Genomic DNA, 24796 nt, shown 5'->3' on the forward strand with positions numbered 1-24796 from the left:
ATGTTTTATTAAATGTGAGCAAAAAAAAAAGATTAAAGAGAAGTACAGAGAAGCCTTTGAGATATTTACTCTACCCCCTACTGTGTAGTTTAATTTCAGGCCTGGGAAATGATGGACAGAAAAGTTTTTCTCCCTTTATATGTGCAAACTATGCATGCATATTGTCAGTGCTGAAATAATGTTCTGCTTTATTGTTAAAACTGTAATTTAAACTATTAAAAAATAAAGTTTGAAATTATTTAGGATGAGATCAGAGTCTTGAACACAATCAAGGAAAATTAATGCCTGTTTAAAATGTTATAGAAAATGTTAATTGACCAATAAAAATAATACAGTATATCAAGCCATGTCCATAATCCATATTTGATGAAAAGAAATGAAAGCTTTCAGAATCCCTGCAATTCAATATGTTGTTTATACCTTTTATAAATGCAGAATAAGCATAGATTCTGTTTTGTGCTGCCAAAGGTATATTATAGAATATGTTTCTTCTTCATTTTTAAGGGTTATTCGAATGGAAAGGGACATCAACATGAAAAGGCATTTGATAGACGATTTGAAATCTCGGCTAAAAGTACACCAAGAAAATGATAAATCCAGCAAGGAAATGTTAGAGAATCTTGAAAAAAAGGTATCAATTTTTTACCTACCTGATTCATATAAAAAATGTGTGGCCAAATCGTTTCCAACTTATCCATCCAATTATGCTAATATAAACTTGGAATACACTGAAGAGCCTAGTTAATAAACATTTCTCCCACAGGTGTTTAGTAAGAGAAAGCTTCATTCACATTCAAGTAAAGTGTTTTCTTCTCTTTTATACCTATGCTAAAAATTCTGGCATAGGATTTTATCTATATTAGCATACCATCTTGTAATATTAATATATTTGTGCATTTAACTAAAAATACAGTCTAAATCTGTGCTGTTTATTGGGCATCCACATTCATATTATTCAGCAGTTTAAAAGCATTTTATCCAAACTGACAGGTTCCACATGTCTAACATGTATATGGGAAATCTGTACACTTATTTTCATTACACTCATGCCAAGATCTTCTAAAGAGCAAGACACACTGAGCATAATTTCATAGAAACTGATTTTATAAATCTGGTCTCTTCTCTATTATTGAAACATGAATTCACTGTTTAAAGTTAAAATACATGGCATGACTGAAGATGATTTCAGATGTATTCTGTGGATTTACAGAAACAAAAAGGCCTACCAGAAGTAGTACAGTATAAATAGTAGAGTATGGTATCGTATCCAGGGATGTTAAGTTGGTTTCTTTTTTGAGCCCTATCTATACATTTTTTATCAATGAAAAGACATATATGTCCTCTCAGAGCAGTGGTATTATCTCTAGATTTTTCTGCTGTTTTCTTTTATTTAATCTTTTTCTCTTTCAACCTACTACCTTTTCATTTATTTATTTTTTGAATAATGGCCAACTTTTATTATGGCTGTACTCTCTAGTTTTAGAAAACCCCTTTCATGAGTCTCCTTTATAGTTCATGCTATATTTATGTTTTACAAATATATGTGTGATACTTCCATGGGATTTGACTGAGGATCAGCACAGCACCACCCTGATTTACATGGATTCATGTTTGAGTAAGTGGTTGTGAGGAAAAGATTTCAAAATATTTTAAATGCTATTTTCTCTGCAAAAACTAAGTTTAAAAAATCAGAGCAAAACAGGAATCTAAATGATTTTATTTGTTTGAACTGCCAAATGAATTATATACAAAATTGTGTGCTAGTACTGCTGCTTTAATTGGAGGGCAAGCATTGTGCAGCTGCCACAGTACGTGCTAGGTAGCAACTTAGCACTGTCAGCTCCAGAGGGAGCTAATTTCATGCCCTCCTCATGGAGATTTGAAGTCTTTATGAAGTCATCAATTAGAGGCAGAAGGGATGAAGCCTGGAAGGAACAAGATATGTGTGATTTTTTTTTTTTTTGTTAGTTTTGTTAATATTTTGTTTAGTTGTATTTTGGTGTGGGGGATTAACTCATGTATTTATCTCCTTTCTCGGACTGTATTGTATTTTTCTTTTTTTTTTTCTGTCTGAGGTTTCATAAGTGTGTATATATTAACTCATGACTGAAGCAAATTTCAGAAGACATTCTGCCACATGGTTAAAACCTGGTGCTGGCAGGAAAAAAAAAGAAAGAACTGGAGTAAGACAGCTTTTAGCAGTCCCCTATGTTTGAAATAGCTACATTATTGAGAAGCTTAGCCTGATTCATCTTGTCTTCAGTGTGTTTAAACATAATGCTGCATCATAGAAAGTCACACACAGTTGTTTGGCTACCTTGGCAGCTTTCTATGATCATTTATCTTTTCTTATTGTGGTCAAAAGCATTCCATGTTCAGGTATGTCTTTGCTGATAGAAAGATCTGAATTCAGTTTACCAATTTATGATGTAATACAAGGTTATTAAAATAATGTCTCTGTTTACCTATATGGAAATATTGTCTGCTCAATTTTTAATTTATGCAAGCTAATGCTTAGATGGGTTTATTCTGAAGCTGCTATTTATACAGTATGCTGATAAACACAAGCTTAAATAAAAGTGCCATTTGTGCTATATAAATTGAACACAGTTTTCTTGATGTGTTAATAATTTTAGATTTTTAAGTTGAAATAACAGAAGCCCCCTATTTCACTTGATCAGTTCCCTGCTTTTCTTTTAGGTTAAAGCATTGACTGAAGACAGTTTTAACAAGAAAACATCAATTGATTCACTAAAGCAGAGGCTTAATGTAGCTACCAAAGAGAAGTCACAGTATGAACAGATGTATTGCAAAGCTAAAAAAGACTTGGAAAAAGAGGTACATTATTCTGTTCCACTGATTTTATTTACAATCTTGAGTTGTAAAACTTTTTTTCTTAGTGCAGTATATACAATCAATATCTAGTAGCACAATTTAAGTTGTTTAAAAATCATATTTGTAAAACTGAATATTTTTGTTTGGATTTTCTTTAATTGATTTGTAATTCTGCTACATATTTCTACTGAGCATATTATAAGTTATAGAAAAAGATGAAATTGTTTACTTTATATAGTGGAACTTGCAAATTCTAGCAGTTTGTCTAAAAGGAGAAACATATTTAGACCTTGCAATATAATTAAAAATATCTGGAAATCATGTTGTGATTTGTTTTTGTTTTTAGTTTTCTGTAATGTCATTAGTCATCTTAGCAAGGGGCTATTTCACTGACCATTTTCTATCATGGACCTTCAGTGAACCCTTAAAATTAAATGCTTTCTGCTAATTTAGATACTAGATGATCATCTAGCATTCATGTTCCCTACCATGGGGACTAATATTAATGACATTGTAAGTTTCATTATTAGGTTCTAGATGATTATGAATGGAAAATGATTGTTTTTTCTTCCTTAAACTATTCTTATCTGAAATGGCATAATTTTGTATTTTACTAGTATAAGAAGCAATTCACACTTGGTTTTTGGCTCCATTACAGATGCTCAGGGTTACTGATCTGGAAAGTAAAATAACTGAAGCGGAGTCCGCCATGACAGAATTTGAAACCACTGCATCGCAGCAGCTACATGGGTTAGCAATGCAGAGTGGACAAGCATTGGAAGGAATACAGAAAAAACTGCTACTAGCTAATAACATTGTAGACGAGTTTGTCACATTTGTGAAGGTACAGTGGGAATTCCAGTTCACTTTGACATAATTTTATGGTAAACAGATCATTTGATTGATCTTTAACCATGGGAAGGTTTTCATATACGATTCTAAAATTAATGTGTTTCTTATACACACAATTCTACTGTTTTCAAATGAAATTACTGTGGTAGAATGTGTTTTGTGGTGTAATGGAAAAATCTATATTTTAGTGGGGGTTTTTCTGATTTGAGGGGATAGTGAAATTCAAAGCTTTTTAAATAACCCAAATGAAACAATAAGGAGGTAAAGAGATTCAATATACCTGTACTGCAGTCAGTGAAAACTGTTAATGCAGTCTGTCATTGTGCAGTAATCATTAAGTTGGTATGCTCTGGTAGTTCATATTGGAAACTGCCATGAATATATCACATTTGTTAAAATCTCTTCTGAGTAGCTTTAGTAATTTAACAAAGGGATTACATTAAGAAAATATGGAAATGGGATTTGGTGGTTAGAAACAGGGATTGTGAGTCAAGAATCCTAGAACTAATGTGTGTGTGATCTGACAAGTCACTGTAACTCCCTTTGCATAGTGCAATGTTAAATCTAGACTCTGTGAATTAAGGATATATTAGCTATTAATTTGAAAAGATTATTAATGATCACAGCAATATATTTTTTAAGAAATAAGGCCTCCCTTTTAGATACAGTTATGCTACAGATAAATCTCTGGTCTTGTTTTCAGTACATAGATCCTGCAGTAATAATTTTGGTAAATGTTTTCAGTAGATTCATGCTGATGGGGTTATGTTATCTGTCATATGCTGCCCAAAGAGCTTTGCAATTCTAGCATTCTTGAACTCTCTCTAGCTACTGACTACCAAGTGTTATCACTTCTTTTGTGGCTCATTGAGGAGCATTTTATGTTCCTCATGCTTCTTTAGATATTCATTTCAAAATTAAACTATTTCTTGATTGTCTATCTTTTTTTTTTTTTTTTTTTTTTTTTTTTACAGTTTTAGAAGAAATTTTCAAAATTTGGTTAACAAAGTTGGAGGGAATGGTTTTAACACAGATTTGCCTTTCTGGTCTTTCTATATTCCATCAGCTGAGATTGGGCAATAAAGGAGGGGGGTTTGGTGTTTATTTTTCATTCAGATTTATTTTTTCAGTGCTCTGTATCTGGTTTAGTAGACATTGAACTGCTGATGGTAATGTCACCTAATTATGGGCCCAATGTAAAAAACAAAAATGCGAGCTAAATTTTAGCTGACATTTTTTTAACTCCATTTTTACTGTATGAGTAAACTGCTTATGCTGTAAGCTAATGGTATGCAAATGCATTGGGAGTTAAAAGAAAGCACTCTAAGCTGAAAATATGCACAGAAGACATGTTTGTGCACATAAAACATGTCTTCCACACAGAAAACATTTTGACCTAGATTTATCATTTTGCTATCAGTTTCACATGAATAATACGATAAAAAAAAGAGGTGAGTATTCCACAGTATTTTTACATCACACATTTTGGGCTGCTCCTAGAGAGAAAAAGAGAGAGAAACTCTTTTTAAGGCTCTCATATAAGTAAACTATTTATACCACCGTAGGAGGGGCAACTAGTAACTCAGGGTGAGGTTTTGGTGGTGGCCTAGGCGGTGGTGTACCAAGGGTCTCCAGCGCCCAGGGGCATTTGTGTGCCTCTCCAGTGCCCTCTCCCCAATCCTTCTTGTACTAACACTTTAAAGCACCAGGAAATCAGTGGCATCTCTACATAGAAACATAGAAATGATGGCAGAAGAAGACCAAATGGCCCATCCAGTCTGCCCAGCAAACTTTCGTACTTATTTTTCTCATACTTATCTGTTACTCTGACCACTGAGGTCAGGGCCCTTATTGGTAACTTTTTGGTTCTAATTTCCTTCCACCCCCGCCATTGATGTAGAGAGCAGTGCTGGAGCTGCATCAATGTGAAGTATCAAGCCTAAATGGTTAGGAGTAGTAACCGCAGCAATAAGCAAGCTACTCCCACTCCTATTTGTTTACCCAGCCTGTGCAATTTAGTCCTTGTTGGTTGTTGTCTGAATATAAATCCTATTTTCTTCATTCCCTTCTGCCGTTGAAGCAGTGAGCTGCACTGTATATGTATTCAAAGTGAAGTATCAGGCTTGATTGGTTCAGAGTAGTAACCGCCGCAACAAGCAAGCTACTCCCACACTTATTTGTTTTTCCAGCCTGTGCGATTTAGTCCTTGATGGTTGTTGTCTGAATATAAATCCTCTTTTCTTCATTCCATCCTGCAGTTGAAGCAGTGAGCTGCACTGTATATGTATTCAAAGTGAAGTATCAGGCTTGATTGGTTCAGGGTAGTAACCGCCGCAACAAGCAAGCTACTCCCACGCTTATTTGTTTTTCCAGCCTGTGTGATTTAGTCCTTGTTAGTTGTTTGAATATAAATCCTCTTTTCTTCGTTCCCCTCTGCCATTGAAGCAGAGAGCTGCTTGGATAGGCAATGAAAGAGAAGCATCAGGCCAACTGAAGAATTTGGGGTGGGGGGCGCCAAAATGACATTTTCTCATCACATCCACCTCCATAGCATGGACCCCCCTGCTTTAAAATTGGCTATAAAAAAAAGTCTTAATAAGAAAGTCCAAAGGGTCTTCTGCGTAATTTTAAAAAGCTGGCCAGTTTCACACTTCTAGTAAAACTACTATTAAATTATTTGATAGCTTCATTCAACTAATTCTATATGGCTATGAGAGTAAAGTCTGGAATATATACAGGAAAGAAACCAATGTCAATATAAATCCACACCTCCAGTTCTGTAACATATTGTGCATCCACAGAAATTCACCCAACAATGGAGCTTGGATGTTTCCCTTACAGCTCATCAGACGAAAAGATATTTTCAAATTCTGGTGTCACCTAACAGTAATAGCAGCAGAAACACCTTCCACTGCCAGACATCATCGACCGAATTTTAAATCGGCCACGCGCGTAAAAATGACCACTTACGTGCATGGCCGTGCACGCGCCTAGCGCATTTTAAAAGGGCCCAGTACGCGCATAAGTGGCGATATGCGCACAAGTGCCAGGCCTTGAGAAAAGGGCAGGCTGAGGGGCGGGAGAGAATGGAGGCCGGCCGGGTCAGCGGCCATTAGCCGCTGTCTTGGGGAAGCAAGTGCCGGCACCCGGCCGGCGCATATAAATTACTTCTGCTCCTGAGGAGCAGCAAGTAATAAAATAAAAAGCAAGGTGGGTTAGGTTTAGGGGCTAGAGGGGAAGGGAAAGGAAAGTTAGGCAGGGGGTTAGGGAAGCTCCCTCCCAGTCCGCTGCTTAATTGGTGCAGACAGGGAGGGAACTGGGGAAGGCCCAATTGCGTAGCCGTGCAGACTTCACAAAAATTCACCCTCCTTGTGTGCTCCACCAGCATATGCGTGCGCATATTATAAAATCCGGCGTGCATGTGCGAGCGGCCACCCGATGTACGCGTATTATAAAATCGGCACATCCATATGCACGCGCCGGGAACCACACGCACATGGACGCACACGCGTATGTTTGAAATCTACCCCATTGTGAACTAACACAAAACCCCACAAAAAAGACACTCAAATCTATACAGCAAACCTATTGTAATATAAGAGTAGTAACACCAAGGACTCAATCAACAACAATAACCCTACCTGTGAAAAAGCATAGTTAAATATTACACTGGCCTCAGAATACCAATACACTACCTACTAAGGAAACAAAACAAACCAGATTGCTCTAGATCCTTACACAGACACTACATGCTAGCAGAATCTCTCATCATGGTCACAAGCACAGAACAGAGCCAGAACCCCACCAAATACAGAATAAAGGATCACGAATTAGACAAAAACTGAATTCGAAACCCCAAGAAGCCAGATTCTGTGTGTAACAATGGAAAAATAAAACCAGCGTTCCTCATAAAACAAATAAAATCAAGAAACATAAAGCATCAATTATAATAGTAAAACGATACTATTAAAAGAATATTTTAAACTACTGATAAATAGAATAATTTCTATTAATTAAAATCATATACATTTCTTAAAAATTTCCCAAGCACCAATAAAATATTTCAAAACAACACATATATCAAATAACACCCAATAAGGATTTTTAAAAAAGCCCCTGCTGTCCATATCTGGGAACTCTTGATTTCCAATCACCCTGAGATTGTCGAGAATTAGGAGGTTAGGGGAGCACACAAACTTTATCCTCTCTCTCACACACATACTCACATGTCCATTCTCTCTCACACATACACTGTCACATACACATACGTACATGCTCTTATACCCATCATAACCTCTCGCTGTCACAGACACTGGCTCTCTCACATACACACAAACACACATCCAGGCAAGGTCCCAGTCATTCTCACACACACAGACCCCAGGCAAGCTCCCATTCATTCTCACACCGCTCCCTCCCCACCCCCAGGCATGCACACATTCATTCTCACACAGACCCCCAGGCAGGCACCGAAAGGGCCTGCCTGGGGGTCTGTGTGAGAAAAGGGCACATAGGCAAGCTCTTATTCTCACACAGACAGACGTCAGCAAGGCACCATACATTCTCATACACAGACACACTCTCAGGCAGGCATCCATGCATTCACATACATACACCCCTAGGCAGGGGTGCACATGCAGGGGTACACATGCACACACTAAAGGCAAACCCCCCTCTCTTTCTTTTGCCAGCAACTTCAGAGCCTCTCTCATTTCTCTGCTACCGCTGTCACTGCTGCTGCATGGCTATTGGGGAGACGCTGATTGCTACTACTGACACTGAAGCCCATTCTGCTGCCTCCTCTGTGCAGGCCCCATGGTATAAAAAATGTATGGGCTTCCACTTCCTCCATGCTCATCTCGTACATTGTGAGATCGGCATAGAGAACATGCTACTCCTGCACATTCCCAAAGATAACATATGCCAATCACTAACATAACTATGTTGTCACTCACACGAATCTTTTGATTAAACTCTCTGTTAAACATCGAAACTTTGTAAACCGTTGTGATGGCAAAACCGAACGACGGTATATAAAACTCGATAAAAAAAAAATTAAATAAATAAATAACAATTATTTTATTTTTTTTACGTATGCTGTCTGATCTTAGGTTTCTAATCGGTTGGTCACAGGCTTTTTTTCCCACCTTCCCTTTCTTGTTTTTTTGCCAATTCCTTTTACAAGGTCTTTTTTTTCTATTTCTTTTCTCTCCATCTGCTTCTTCCCTCAAACACACAGTCAGGCTCTCATTCACACATGCTGTCTCTCTCACACACACACACACACACACAGGCTCTCACATGCTGTCTCACGCACCCACAGCTCTCACTCACATGCTAGCTCTCTCATTAATACATACATACATACACACTGTCTCTCTCTTGCACATTCTGTCTCGCTCTCGCATCCCCACATGCTGTCTTGCTCAAGCACAGGCTCTCACTGTCACGTGATGTCTCTCTCACACACACACAAGCTCTCACATGCTGTCTGTTCAAATATTCAGGTCTTCACTCCCACACACAGTTTCTTAACTCATCTCATACACACACACACACACACACACTACAGGCCCTCAGCCTCTTTCTTGCCTCTGGACCTCCTTTTTGCTGGTCGCTGCGGGATAGGCTCAGCAGTGGCCCTGATCTTTTCAGGCCACCCGCAATGTGGGATACACGGTGGCCCTGCTACTGGGCCGCCTCCTCTTGGGCTGCCATGACGTGGGATACGCAGATGCCCATAAACGCTGCTCCCCTTCTGCACATAGCTGATTCTCCTCCTCCTTCCTGTCCATATGGCTCCGTCAATGTTTTTCTTCCAGGGCCGCACAGGTAGGAAGGAGGAGGAGCACCTGCAGGTTTGGATGTGACCTTTTTCTTTGGGCTGTGGTGAGATGAGCTCCACCACAACCCCGCCGATCTTCCTGCTGTATGCTTCCGGCACACAGCACAGCAGTATTTCTCTGCTCAGCTGCCAGGGGGATGAGATCCACCGGCGGCCGCATGGGCCTTCATGTTGGCCATCAGTGCCTCCCTATAGCCCTCCCCCTGTAGGCATTTGCCCTCCCCTCAGTATGCCACTGGGCCTAGGTTTTGGGGGACAGTTTTACATGCACAGTACACATAAGTGAAGATTTGATGTGATTTTTAGTGAGGAAAGGTACACAAAGATGAGATTTGTACATTGTACTCTTGACCTAGCTTAATAGCAGCTAGGTAGAGAGTGCTTCAAACTAGGTCAAAAGTACATTGTAAAACTCTCATCTTTGTGTACCTTTCCTCACTCCAAATCACATCAAATCTTCACTGTCTACAGCGCTCTTCGTACCTCTGACTGTGCATGTAAAACTGCCCCCAAAACCTAGGCCACCACCAAAACCTCACCTTGAGTTACTAGTTGCCCCTCCTACAGTGGTATAAAAAGTTGGCTAATATGCGTGCCTCTCCAGAGGTGCTCTCTCTCCCTCTCTTTCTCTTTCTCTGTCTGTCTCTCTCTCTATCCACTCTCCCTTTCCCACCTGAAACGCGATTTGCGTTTTTTAGCGCAAATCCCATTTCGGGCATATCACACAGCATAATGCCAGATAAACAGGTGTATTTATTTCCGGCATTAAAACCCATGATAACGTGTGTTACGCTATCGCATGCAACGTTAAGCACCCCTCATTTTAATTTACTCCGCCCATTCAGGAAAAATTTTAAAACCATTTCTCTGCGAAATCACTAGGTTACAGAAAGAGCTGTAGACAAGGAAAGCTGAGAATGTATTGAGTAGAGCTTGTTCAGTTAATTGGGTCATGTGGTATTTTTGACATTACTAAGAATATAGATAAGAATGCATCTTTTCTATGGGAAGAATTCACTTTGCTAGAGATAGAGAATTTAAAGACAGTTCTAACTACCATGAACCCAGCTACATGTGCCCTAGCCTTATGTCCATCATGGTTCTTGAAAAGAGATGTAGGCAAGCTGTAATGTTTGGCCAGTCATGGAATTAGCCCATAACCGGCTGTATTCACCGCACAACACCGTTGGCTCTTACCCGACGGCACACTGCTCTGGTGCGGCTGGGACACCACCATGCTGATGCTGACCCTGATTCCCCTAGGCACACAGCACCTTTTGAAGACCCCGCAGCGGGAAACTTCCACCAGCACCTCCTCATGACTTCAGCCAATCTGAGATATTTAAGCTCCAGCATTCCATCCAGTCGGCACCTCAGCAACAGATCTTCTGCATTGCCCACAGTGCATGTTGCTTTTGTTTGGTGTTTGTCCTACACCTTGTGTCTCCTTGCCATGCCTTCCCCCTCTTGCCTTCCCCTGGATGACCTGTCTTGTGCCTTCTGTCCTGCTCCTTGTCATACCCTTGCGTTTCTCTGATCTGTCCTTATCTTGGTCCTCCTTTTCAGTCTTGCCTGCCTGTTGTTGACCTCAGCTATGGACCCAGACCACTCTCCTGCCTGTAGCCTGATATTGATCGCTGTTAAGGACCTTGACTACTCTTTGATTGCCTCCTGCCCTGACTCTCTGCCTGGACCCGGTTACTGTTTGCTCACTACCAGCTCTAACCTCAACTTGTACCTGGACCCACTCTCTCTCTGTCTCTCTGACCGCTCTTAAGGGACACTCACATAAGACCTGCTGGACTCTGGAACCCAAGACTCAACCTGCAGGGAATGGGGCTGATTTAGGCAAAGCTTCCGTTCAGTCTCAGGAAGGGCACATCACTAGCTGTCGGTGTGGGCCTAGTAAATTTATTCATTAGGATGCATCAACCACACCATAGCACAAGGGCTCACAACAATGATACAAGTTGTTAATTGTGGTTATCCTTGGTAACTATGTCTCTAATTTGGGAATTATGCCAGCCAAGATGAAAGTGGCAATAATTTGTTCAGTCTTAAAGTCATCCCTGGACCAGAATAATCCTATAAATTATTTCAAATTTACTATTTTTTAGGTAAAATTATTGAGTAGGTTGTTGCTGCTCAAGTGACAGATTTTCTTCTTCTTTCTAATTGGCTGGACCCACAACAATTTGGATTTCAGGTCACCAGAGGCAGGCAGAGCTCCGGAGTCTCAATGCATGGATGAGACGATGGTGCAAGGAAGAGAGATTCAGTTTTGTTAGGAACTGGGGAATCTTTTGGGGAAGGGGGAGTCTCTTCCGAAGGGATGGGCTCCACCTTAACCAGGGTGGAACTAGACTTCTGGCGCTAACCTGTAAAAAGGAGATAGAGCAGCTTTTAAACTAGAACAAAGGGGAAAGCCGACAGTCACTCAGCAGCGCATGGTTCGGAGAGAGGTATCTTCAAAGGATACTAATGATGCATTAGAATTAGGGCATCCCGACAGTGAGGTTCCAAAAATAAGAAAAGTAGTCCAAGTGCCTATAACTAAAAACTCACCTGAGCTAAAAAATTCTAACTTATCCCTATCAATTAAAAAGCAGAATGAAAATACAAACAAAAAACAAACTTTGAAATGTTTGTATGCTAATGCCAGAAGTCTAAGAAGTAAGATGGGAGAATTAGAATGTATAGCAGTGAAAGATGACATAGACTTAATTGGCATCTAAGAGACATGGTGGAAGGAGGACAACCAATGGGACAGTGCTATACCAGGGTACAAATTATATTGCAGTGACAGAGAGGAGCACCTGGGAGGTGGTGTGGTGCTTTATGTCTGGGATGGCATAGAGTCCAACAGGATAAACATCCTGCATGAGACTAAATGCACAATTGAATCTTTATGGGTAGAAATCCCATGTGTGTCGGGGAAGACTATAGTGATAGGAGTATACTACTGTCCACCTGGTCAAGATGGTGAGACTGACAGTGAAATGTTAAGAGAAATTAGGGAAGCTAACCAAATTGGTAGTGCGGTAATAATGGGAGACTTCAATTACCCCAATATTGACTCGATTAAATGTATCATCGGGACATGCTAGAGAGATAAAGTTCCTGGATGGAATAAATGATAGCTTTATGGGGCAATTGGTTCAGGAATCGACGAGAGAGGGAGCAATTTTAGATCTAATTATCAGTGGAGCACAAGATTTGGTGAGAGAGCTAATGGTGGTGGGGCCGCTTGGCAATAGTGATCATAATATGTTCAAATTTGAATTGATGACTGGAAGGGGGACAGTAAGCAAATCCACGGCTCTCGTGCTAAACTTTCAAAAGGGAAACTTTGATAAAATGAGAAAAATTGTAAAAAAAAAACTGAAAGGAGCAGCTACAAAAGTAAAAAGTGTGCAAGATGCGTGGTCATTGTTAAAAAATACCATCCTAGAAGCACAGTCCAGATGTATTCCACACATTAAGAAAGGTGGAAAGAAGGCAAAACGATTACCAGCATGGTTAAAAGGAGAGGTGAAAGAAGCTATTTTAGCCAAAAGATCTTCATTCAAAAATTGGAAGAAGGATCCAACAGAAGAAAATAGGATAATGCATAAACGTTGGCAAGTTAAATGTAAGACCTTGATAAGACAGGCTAAGAGAGAATTTGAAAAGAAGTTGTCCATAGAGGCAAAAACTCACAGTAAAAACTTATGTAAATATATCCGAAGCAGAAAGCCTGTGAGGGAGTCAGTTGGACCGTTAGATGATCGAGGAGTTAAAGGGACACTTAGAGAAGATAAGGCCATCGCGGAAAGATTAAATGATTTCTTTGCTTCAGTGTTTACTGAAGAGGATGTTGGGGAGGTACCCATACTGGAGAAGGTTTTCATGAGTAATGATTCAGATTGACTGAACCAAATCACGGTGAACCTAGAAGATGTGGAAGACCTGATTGACAAACTGAAGAGTAGTAAATCACATGGACCGGATGGTATACACCCCAGAGTTCTGAAGGAACTAAAAAATGAAATTTCAGACCTATTAGTAAAAATTTGTAACCTGTCATTAAAATCATCCATTGTTCCTGAAGACTGGAGGATAGCTAATGTAACCCCAATATTTAAAAGGGCTCCAGGGGCCGATCCAGGAAACTCCAGACTGGTTAGCCTGACTTCAGTGCCAGGAGAAATAGTGGAAAGTGTTCTAAACATCAAAATCACAGACCATATAGAAAGACATGGTTTAATGCAGTGGTTCTCAACCCTGTCCTGGGGACCCCCCCAGCCAGTCGGGTTTTCATGATATCCACAATGAATATGCATGAGAGAAAATTTGCATGCTATGCAGGCAGTGTATGCAAATTTTCTCTCATGCATATTCATTGTGGATATCATGAAAACCCGACTGGCTGGGGGGGTCCCCAGGACAGGGTTGAGAACCACTGGTTTAATGGAACAAAGTCAGCATGGCTTTATCCAAGGCAAGTCTTGCCTCACAAATCTGCTTCACTTTTTTGAAGGAGTTACTAAACATGTGGATAAAGGTGAACCGGTAGATGTAATGTTCTTGGATTTTCAGAAGGTGTTTGACAAATGTTCCTCACGAGAGGCTTCTAGGAAAAGTAAAAAGTCATGGGATAGGTGGCGATGTCCTTTCGTGGATTACAAACTGGCTAAAAGACAGGAAACAGAGAGTAGGATTAAATGGACAATTTTCTCAGTGGAAGGGAGTGGGCAGTGGAGTGCCTCAGTGATCTGTATTGGGACCCTTACTTTTCAATATATTTATAAATGATCTGGAAAGAAATACGACGAGTGAGATAATCAAATTTGCAGATGACACAAAATTGTTCAGAGTAGTTAAATCACAAGCAGTTTGTGATAAATTGCAGGAAGACCTTGTGAGACTGGAAAATTGGGCATCCAAATGGCAGATGATATTTAATGTGGATAAGTGCAAGGTGATGCATATAGGGAAAAATAACCCATGCTATAATTACACAAAGTTAGGTTCCATATTAGGTGCTACAACCCAAGAAAGAGATCTAGGTGTCATAGTGGATAACATCGGTTCAGTGTGCTGTGGCAGTCAAAAAAGCAAACAGAATGTTGGGAATTATTAGAAAGGGAATGGTGACTAAAACGGAAAATGTCATAATGCCTCTGTATGCTCCATGGTGAGACCGCACCTTGAATACTGTGTACAATTCTGGTCGCCGCATCTCAAAAAAGATTGCGATGGAGAAAGTACAGAGAAGGGCTACCAAAATGATAAGGGGAATGGAACAGCTCCCCTATGAGGAAAGACTAAAGAGGTTAGGACTTTTCAGCTTGGAGAAGAGATGACTGAGGGGGGATATGATAGAGATGTTTAAAATCATGAGAGGTCTGGAAGCGGGTAGATGTGAATCAGTTATTTACTCTTTCGGATAGTAGAAAGACTAGGGGGCACTCCATGAAGTTAGTGTGTGGCACATTTAAAACTAATCGGAGAAAGTTCTTTTTCACTCAACGCACAATTAAATTCTGGAATTTGTTGCCAGAGGATGTGGTTAGTGCAGTTATTATAGCTGTGTTTAAAAAAGGATTGGATAAGTTCTTGGAGAAGTCCATTACCTGCTATTAATTGAGTTGACTTAGAAAATAGCCACTGCTATTACTAGCAATGGTAACATGAAATAGACTTAGTTTTTTGGGTACTTGCCAGGTTCTTATGGCCTGGATTGGCCACTGTTGGAAATAGGATGCTGGGCTTGATTGACCCTTTGTCTGGCCCAGTATGGCATGTTCTTATGTTCATACAGGCCATGGCATGGAAATGGTTTATTGGCTCTTGTTGATGACTTGCATCGTACATTAACTAGGGAGGATTTGTCATTGCTCATTAAACTTGATCTTTCTTTACCATTTAACACAGTTCATCACTGCTTACAAAATAGTAGATTGATCAAGTTAGAATTTAAACATAATGGACGTAATTTTAAAAGTAATTTACACGCATAAAACGGTGGTTTATTTGCTTAAATGACTTGTTACAAAATTGTTGGCATTGGGTAATTAAAAGTATACGCAAAATATTTCATGCATACTTTTACATGCACGGAGCAGATGAGTTTGAGGGAGCAGATTCTAGGTGGAGTTATCCTATACACACTCACTTTTTGAATTTTAAATGTATAATTGTACATTTTCAACAAATCTTTATGTGCACCAATAGCAAGTTTAATTTATAGCAGTACTTTCTATGATATAATTTTCAAAGGGAGCTTACATATATAAGTTCCTTTTGAAAATTGGTGTAACTTATGCATATAAATGCTGCATAAGTTAGCCACAATGTTACTAACTTACCATCAGTGTCTGAAACTAGTTTTGTTCATTCCTGTATGAGAGAAAACAGAAATGTGGTAGTGGGTAGTTACAGGGAACTACACTATTACCAGGCTTTTTCAAAATATTTTTTTCACTCTTAGAAAAATTTATTAAAGGATTTAGTTTTAATTACTTCATGTATATGGATGATATTCAGCTATATTTCCTGCTAGTAACCCAAATAATCAGTGTTTGTTGGCAATTTCTAATTGGATGAAGAAGAACAAACTCAAACTATATTCAAATAAAACAGAAATTCTCTGGATTAGAATACCAAGCACCAAGCCATTGCTCATAAGCTTACAGTTGGATATACCATGAGTATATCCATGGAACTTAGGAGTTATCCTTCGCATCAAAAGGGCTAACAAGGGGCATTATACAGTTTGACTCTTAATTGCCATGACTACTCCCATATTATCTGATTGCCAAAGAACTCTCCTATTCATTAACTCGCATCCCCAAATCTTGACGGCAATGAGTATACGGAAAACTTCTAGAAATGCAAGGTTCCTGGATAGCCCATTCTGCCTCTGGTCAGAAGGCCATTCTTCAGCACACCAGAGAATGTTGAAGTAAAGGCCAAACCGGTACTTCCCGAGACAACTGAGAAAAGTTCAAGATCCTTGTTAGATATCATCTACCTGCCATATTGTAACCCCCATTGAAATGCATGAGAAAATCTTGCCAAACCCACAAAACAGCCCTACTAAGCCTAATAAAATGATGCTGAGTTCTAATACCAGCTGACACCAATGCGAGATAGCAGATGAATACCCACCCCATTGAACAACCTGACATGCAAAGTTCATCAGCCCTGTAAGGGACTGGAGCTGATTGATGGATCACTTTCTTTGAGGCCAGCAACTGACCTACTGTTTCTTGTAGAGTACTGATTTTTTCTGGGGACATCCTGGAGATGTCGATTACATTCCGTTTGATAGCCAGAAATGCTAGCGTGGTCATCGGGCCCTCCATTTTGTTCTCTGCCAATGAAATAAGAAATTCAGAGGTGATTGGCCTTAATGTGTCTAGAGCACCACTGCGTTTTGACATGCCCAGACTCCCAACAAGTAGAAAGTTGTCCAAGTAATGTATCATTCTATCAGAACCTGATTTGCAACTGGTTACCGAGAGGATAAAGGTGCTAAAAACCTCATAATAACTGCATGAGACTGAGCACCCCATGGTCATGCATCTATCAAAGTAAAAGTATCCTTTGAAATGTAAATCCAACAAACAAACAAAGTATGGGTGCACCAAAAGCATCCTAAAAGCTGACTCAATATCAGCATTCATTAACAAGGCATCCCAGTTGCAGTCACAAGCCATTTCAGCAGTTCAGTCAAAGGAGGGGTATTGTATTGCACAGTACAGTAGTCCGGTTTGAGGTAGTCATTGACCTCTGAGCCTCAGAAGAAATGACAGATTATGGATTAACCTGAATTTTCCTTTGTATTTGTTAGCAACTAACCCAATTGGGGAAATCCTATAACAAGTAAAAAGAGGGGTCTGAAATGAGACCCCCATTTGCCCTAGCTCTCTCTATTTTCTGTTAGGCTGTATCGCTCATCTCCTACACCAAACAAGCATTCTGAGGAACCTTGCTAGAAAACGTTCCAGAAGAAAGGCAGAGACCCACCATAGTTTGGGTCTCTGTAAATTACTCTTAAAGGGATAGTGGGTGTTTCTGATTAGGAAGGGTACAGGTCCAGTGCGCTAGTAAATGTATTGTGCAGTAGTTTTTAAGGGGGTGATTTTTTATGGTTATGTATGTGGTTTAATTGATTGTAAACCTTTTAACTGTCATTTTTAATTGAAAACCATTCTGGCCAGATCTGGAATCTGTTGTGCGGTATATAAGAAACAATAAATAAATAAATAAAGGATCACAAAACAGAAATAGAATCCATACTCTAAAAGCCTCATGTCACTCCTATTTGGGTACGGGCCCTGTATTGTGGACAGGGATATAAGCGATGCTGTCTTTTTAAGTACGTTGTCATGCTCAAAAGGGCTGGGGCTTTGACAAACTGTGGCTGGGTAAGCACCGTCCTCACATTTGGCACATCTATGATAAAACTTGCTACCATGCACATCTCCCCGCATTGAACAGTTTACAAGATTGAGGGATGCCTGCTGTGGGAGGAACCACCTAGCCTGTGTAGCAGTCCAACCCAATGAGCAAGCAGGCAGCACTAGGTTCAGCAGCATATGAGCCTGAACTGCCAACTGCATTCTGAAAGGATAGCGGACATTGTGGCATCATTTCATTAAACCATAGGCCAATACTGTAGATGTTTTGCTTGCTAATACCACTCTAAGGGGGTCATTTTCCAAGCGGATTGTACGCGAAAAGTCCCTTATCGCATGCGATACTAAGATCGGGGCGGTGTCAGCCCCAGAAGAGGAGGAGTCAGCGGCACCGCGGGTGACGCCGCGAAGACTTTGCCGACAGCGAAAGGTACGCTGCGTTTTCGCTGCCAGTTTCACGCCGAATAACTACACCTTTTATGGTGTAGTTATTTGGCGTGACGCCAGCAGTGATTGCACCGTGGAGGTGCGATCGCTGCCGGCTATCACAGGACCCCCTCCCCCCTGTTTTGCACCCCGCCCCCCATTACCTCCGAATTCACTATGCCTTGCAGCATTAGTAAATCCAGCCCTAAATTTCTTGTCATAATTGAGTCAAGCCCACCACTCTCAGAATCATGTCCTAGCACTTCAACATGCCTGCCAAGGCCTCAGGTTTCTTTTCCCCTACTATGCTAGAGAACACATGAAAACCCAATAACAGTTATGGATATCTTTTGGGACATAATGCTTTTTTGCTTCTTCTCCCTTCTTCACTTCACTGCCTCTTTCTACTCTCTCAATACCAAGGAAAAAATATCACACGACTTCCCCAAATTCTTCATGTAATACGACTGGGGACATGCAAGCTCAAGGACTGTATACGGCAAGTGCCCGATGCGTCACCCACAGCTTGCCTGACAGTGGCTAGAGATAATACTTGCTTGACTTACTCTTCCTTTCCCTGATGATGAGTCAGATAAATCAAAGTCATTGGAATATGTAGCCAACACCCCTGCTGGATAGGTCCTGCCTGCATCTTCACTTTTCTTTAGCAATTTCACCAATGCCACTAACCCCCTTCTAACCAACCTCTTGCCCCCTTTTTTATTGCTTTTGGTTTTATGTTCCACACCCAACTGCTGGACAGAACCTCCTTCACCTAACTGCTGATCATCAGCCTCCCAAAGCCTGTCCAGGTCTCCCGCTTTCTCAATCCCCACAGTCATTGGGCCGATCCAGTTGCTTCTGGCTATGATTGGTGCTAGACCCAGCTGGACTGCTGGAATGCAATTACCTGATGAAATGTCCATCCTTCTCCTCCTCCATGAATTACTATCCTGATATGGGAACTCCAGCTTGTGCATTAGACACTCACTACTATTGCCAGCAACCCTCTTTTAAATGGCTTTCATGAGATCCTCTACAGTCTCATCATTAGCAAAGTGTGTATTAGGCCAGGACACTGCATGCGATCTCTGTTTGGTGCTTTCCTTTCCTCGTGGTGTCAGTTTCATTACGTGCTTTCCCCATGGCTGCTGTCTACTATTGGCTGGGGGCTGAAGCTTTAGGTCATCCTCTTTTGGCAGGCTGCACTCCTGGGCCTGACAGTGCTCCTTGTGGTGGCTTCTTTTTGGTAGCTATGTCCTTTAAGACAGGGGGAGATGGGAAAGAGTGCAGGGAGGGGAGAATTAGAGGATAATGGGAGTGCCATTTAAATTGATCTTCTCTCCCTGCTGGAAAGCCTGGCCACCTTCCGATTGCTTCCTGGTACTCCCCCAAGACCACCTGACTTGCTCTCTAAGACTGCTCGCTGAGCCACGCTGCATCTCAGGTTCAGATCTCTCATCACAATTGCCGGGCCTCCCTCCTCCGGAACAAACCTGAGTTGCTGGGCCCTCCAATTGTTGCTGCAGCTCATCTTTCTTTCTGCAGCATGGGCTGATGACTGCAAGCTGAAAGTGCCCTTGGCACAGGACGACAATGGCAGGAATACGCGGAGGTCACTAGGGGCTGGAAAATGATGCTGTGCTGCTGATTCTTGCTTTTGCCTAAGGATGTGTGACCACCATCAAGAAAAAGTTCTTCCCATCTGTCTTGGCCCTCAGAATGTGGTGCTGAAGAAGAAGGGGGGACCGGCTCATGAGGAGGAAGGAATTTGAGTAAGGGCGCAGCAATCGGGTACTGGGAAGCAGTGAGAAAGAATGTGATTGAAGTCACAGCCTTCCAAGCAAAGAGACAGAGGGCTGCGAACTCCAGCTTTTATTTCTGCATGTCCCACTCAGTTTCATTCCAAAAGAAAAAAAGCAGAAGACGGTCTCATAATGCAGAAAGCAACAGAAGTATAGTGAGACCAATCATTGAATAAGAAGGTCTTTATTTAGCACAAAATTAATTAAAATACTCTTGCTCAACTCTGGCCAAGTTTCACCTTAATTAAAAGCTGCATCAGGGGCTGCAAATACATAAAAAAAAAAAAAAAAAAGTATACATATGTTGATTCAATGGACCATCAATATACTTGTATAATGTAAACATCAGAATGAAACCATACATCAACATAATTGAATAATGTTTCATTAGTAACGGTGATAAAGTATACAATCAGAGGTCCTATACGCAGTACTATATTCTACAAATAAATCTTTTTTATTAAACACATTCAATATAAATCATCCTCCTCTAATACATAGGAACTCCTAGCTAGACAATAATTAATAAAAACCGCTCACTCATTCATTACCCCCAATCATACTTTCCACACACATACCATTCTCTAACTTATAAAATACCCCAACATGATTAATATGTCGACAAATATCTTATGAACATTTCACATAATATACAGCGCACTCCCTCTCAGTATATAACGCATGGAATATTAAATGTCTATAAATGTCTAGACATTTAATATTCCATGCGTTATATACTGAGAGGGAGTGCGCTGTATATTATGTGAAATGTTCATAAGATATTTGTCGACATATTAATCATGTTGGGGTATTTTATAAGTTAGAGAATGGTATGTGTGTGGAAAGTATGATTGGGGGTAATGAATGAGTGAGCGGTTTTTATTAATTATTGTCTAGCTAGGAGTTCCTATGTATTAGAGGAGGATGATTTATATTGAATGTGTTTAATAAAAAAGATTTATTTGTAGAATATAGTACTGCGTATAGGACCTCTGATTGTATACTTTATCTTCGATATAGACGGAGGCACTGCACTATTTTAGTGTACCTCATTAGTAACGGTGACATAATATAACAATCAAATAACAATACTACATAATCTAAAAGAAGAAGAGAGGAACAGAGAAATGGGATTAATCGAACAGATTACCTTATGAAAATATGGGCTGAATATTGGTGGTGATATCCAAACAAAACTGTATGACGGATCTAAAAAATTAATTAAATACAGAGGTAAAAAAAGAAACCATTGTTTATTATCCAAAACAAACGTTACTACATCATTTAACTTTCATATAGAATTAACTATGTTAATACAGAGGCAAGTGTGATATAGTAACGTTATTCGATTACGTTGATGTATGGTTTCATTTCGGTGTTTAAATTATACAAGTATATTGATGGTAATTTTAGACCTATATCTATCCATGAAGTCACATATAAAGGGTCTTATAAAATCAGAATATTTTAAACTATGAATGCTACATTATTTGGCTGCTCTTAGAACCCGTAGATTTTCAAACTGTCCTTCAATTATTAAGTTTTCCAGAATTGACTATTGCAATTCCATATTCATTGACCTTCCAGACAATACATTAAAATCACTTCAAATTCTTCAGAATTCTGCCGCTCATGTTTGAACAGAACATCACATAAGAACATAAAATATGCATACTGGGTCAGACCAAGGTCCATCAAGCATGCACATTACTTAATATATGCATAAGCCCATATGCACACAAATATGTGGTCACATGCATCTGTTTGAAAGTTATCCTCCGTATGTTCTCATGAGTAAAAGGGTTAGTCAATGAAATCATGTGGTCTGTGAAAAGAAGAAATTTGACTCTTTGTATAGCATATGGAGAAGTAGTGTTTAAACAATGTTTAACAGACTGAAAATTACCCAGTAATGTTACACAGAAAGAACCATGACGACTGGCGTAGTGGAGCAAAAGAGGTTCTAGCCATTAGTAATTTCACAAAAAACTCTCTCAACAAATGCTTTTTATTATTGTAGTATTGTGAATGTTTTAGGAACAGTTTGAGTCAACAGAAAAAAATGGTACCATTGAAAAACGTTGACAGTTCTGGAATGGTTCTTCCTTGAAAGTTGATGATTTCGAAACTGTGGGCCAATTTGGATTAACAAATCTGTATAGTGAGAGCTTTTAAAGTTGATCACCTGCAACTATTCACTTCTTTACACTATTGACTTCTTAAGGAATGCACCAGGCAAATAATTAAGGAAAATATACCGGTAAGTGTTTATAAATATTTTGTAAGCAACTCATCTTTGAGAAAAAGACAGCACATATATACAAAAAAAGAAAAAGAAGAACTGCATGCTGGTTTATTTCAATGTTAGGAAGTCATTATAGATATGAGTGTCATGCTTGAAAGAACTGTTCGATAAATACCTACAGTACTTGAATGTAATCCCACTTTGAAATGTCACAAAAGACGGAAGATAAATAAAATAAAAATAAATATAACAGTGGCAGCAATAATTGTTCACACAAGCTGAGAACATTATTTAAAAGATTTCTTCAGAATTCAGTATAATCAATCTTTACATTTCGAGTTACAGTGAAGATTAACAAGCACAAGGGTTTTTTGGGCAAAGTGATGATTATCTTGTAAGCTATCAGTTTTGTATCCTCTGTGAAGTGGAACATTGGCTTCTGTGAGCTTGCCTTTTTTCAATTATGAGTATGTTTAATTTATTGCTTTTGACATGAACAGCTGTTAAAAATTATATATGAATTATCAATTTTGGACCTTTATGTTTTCTGTTGATTTATGGGCTACAATTACAAACGCTTATTGCAGCATTGCATTTCAAAAACTGTATAAAACAAATACGAAAATCAGCATAGACAATAGACATAAAATAATTATAAAATATCAACAAACTACATGAATACAAATATAAATAGTACCATATAAGAACCTAAACATAATTTAAAAAAACATGAATTCTCTATAAAACTGATCCTATATTAATACATTAATATCTGTAAATAAACCTTTGCTTGCAGCTCATACAAAACTCAGCAGCACAAATTATGCTTAATAAATGTAAATTTGAATGGCTCACAACACTCTTATGAACTGTACACTGGCTCCCAACACTCCACCGCACTATTCTCAAAATCTTGGTTCTGGCTTTCAAGGCACTCAATGGCTTGAAACTATCCTACCTCACTAACCAGTTCACCCTGTACACAAGCTCCTGCTCACTGCATTCTCTTTCTCAAGCCCTTCTAGTGGTACTGGCTCCAAAGGAAATCCAGTGTACCAATATAGGAAGAGAAAGCAAAGTTGCTTCTCTGTAACTGGTGTTCTCCCTAGACATCAGGACAAAACAGTCAAACAAGTGGGTGACAACATCCAATGGTACTGACACAGATGTGCTCTAACAGGTGAATTTTCAAAAGATTAATCATGTAATGTAACATACTATCATAGCAATTTTCAAAAGTTATCTACCTATGTTAACTGTCCTTAACGTGGGTAAAACCAATTGATAATTCAATGAAATATATTGTAGCAATTTTCAAAAGCCCACATTCACAGGTGAATTTACACATGTAAAACCCAGTTTTAAGCATGTAAATCCTTTTGAAAATCAGGCCCTAAGTTCAGAAGAAAACCTTTCTGAGCATGCGCAGGAGTTTCCATATATTGGCTCTGCGTGCACCTCCTCAGTATTTTTACTAGCTTTGCTTCAACTCTACCAGAACTGTGTGGCTGTTTTGTCCTGCTGTCCACAGAGAACACCCGTTATGGACAAACAGGATGAAAATCAACTACAGAAGTGAGAACTCCTAAGCTGAGGATTGCAATAAATGAGAAAGTTTCTCATTTTTTGTTTCTTTTTTGTAAGAAGGATGGTGAGAGAGTGGATGCTATTGGTGTAATAAGTTTTGAGAACTGCCTCCCCAAAAGCAGTATCTTGTCGAGAGTATTCTCTAAGCAGTAGTGTTTAGCAAAAATATGGATGGTAGATCAGGTAACTGCTTTACAAATATATTGAATGGAAGTGGAATATAATGCTAATGTTGCGGCATGTGTTTATATTGGATGCCTATAAGTTCCATTCCTGCATTCCTAAAGCAGAAAGTAATGCAGTCTGACTGCCATGCTGAAAGAGTCTATTTAATTACCAGATCACCATGTCTGATTGGGTCAAATCAGACAAATAGTTGAGAAGTCCTTTTGTGAAGCTTTGCTCTATCTAACTAGAAGAGCAAAGCTCTCCTTCGGTCTAAGATATGAAGCTTTTGTTCTATCTCTGAAACATGAGACTAAACTGGGAGGAGTATTTCCTGATTTATATGGAATTGGGTAACTGTCTTCAGCGCTGCTGAAAGTCCAAATGGTAGGATTTTGTAATGACAGTGATTGTCCTGTACTGAATATCTGAAATATTTCTTGTGATTTGATTAATGAGAACATCTGGTCAATTTTAAAAGCCTTGCATGCGTCAAAACCTGGAGATATGCATGTGACTCAGACCTGCGCATGCTGCACGGACTTTAAAAGGCTCTCGGCTATGCGCATTATCTTCCATTACGTACCTAAAAACCTTTTTTCCAAAAAGGGGCAGGACGTGAAAATGGTTT

At 39.5% G+C, this 24796-nt stretch overlaps 1 protein-coding gene across 3 annotated transcripts in view; it reads left to right on the forward strand.

The window, feature by feature from the left end:
• CNTLN (centlein) overlaps positions 1–24796 on the forward strand; it is a 1032335-nt gene that overhangs the window by 908488 nt on the left and 99051 nt on the right. For all 3 annotated transcript variants that reach the window (XM_029608687.1, XM_029608696.1, XM_029608677.1), the window contains exons 22-24: positions 505–631; positions 2701–2838; positions 3494–3679. In XM_029608687.1, coding sequence (XP_029464547.1) covers positions 505–631; positions 2701–2838; positions 3494–3679 — 451 coding nt within the window. The remainder of the gene's footprint in view (positions 1–504; positions 632–2700; positions 2839–3493; positions 3680–24796) is intronic.

The sequence above is a fragment of the Rhinatrema bivittatum genome, chromosome 1 (genome assembly GCF_901001135.1).
Source record: "Rhinatrema bivittatum chromosome 1, aRhiBiv1.1, whole genome shotgun sequence".
In the NCBI taxonomy this organism is placed as follows: domain Eukaryota; kingdom Metazoa; phylum Chordata; class Amphibia; order Gymnophiona; family Rhinatrematidae; genus Rhinatrema; species Rhinatrema bivittatum.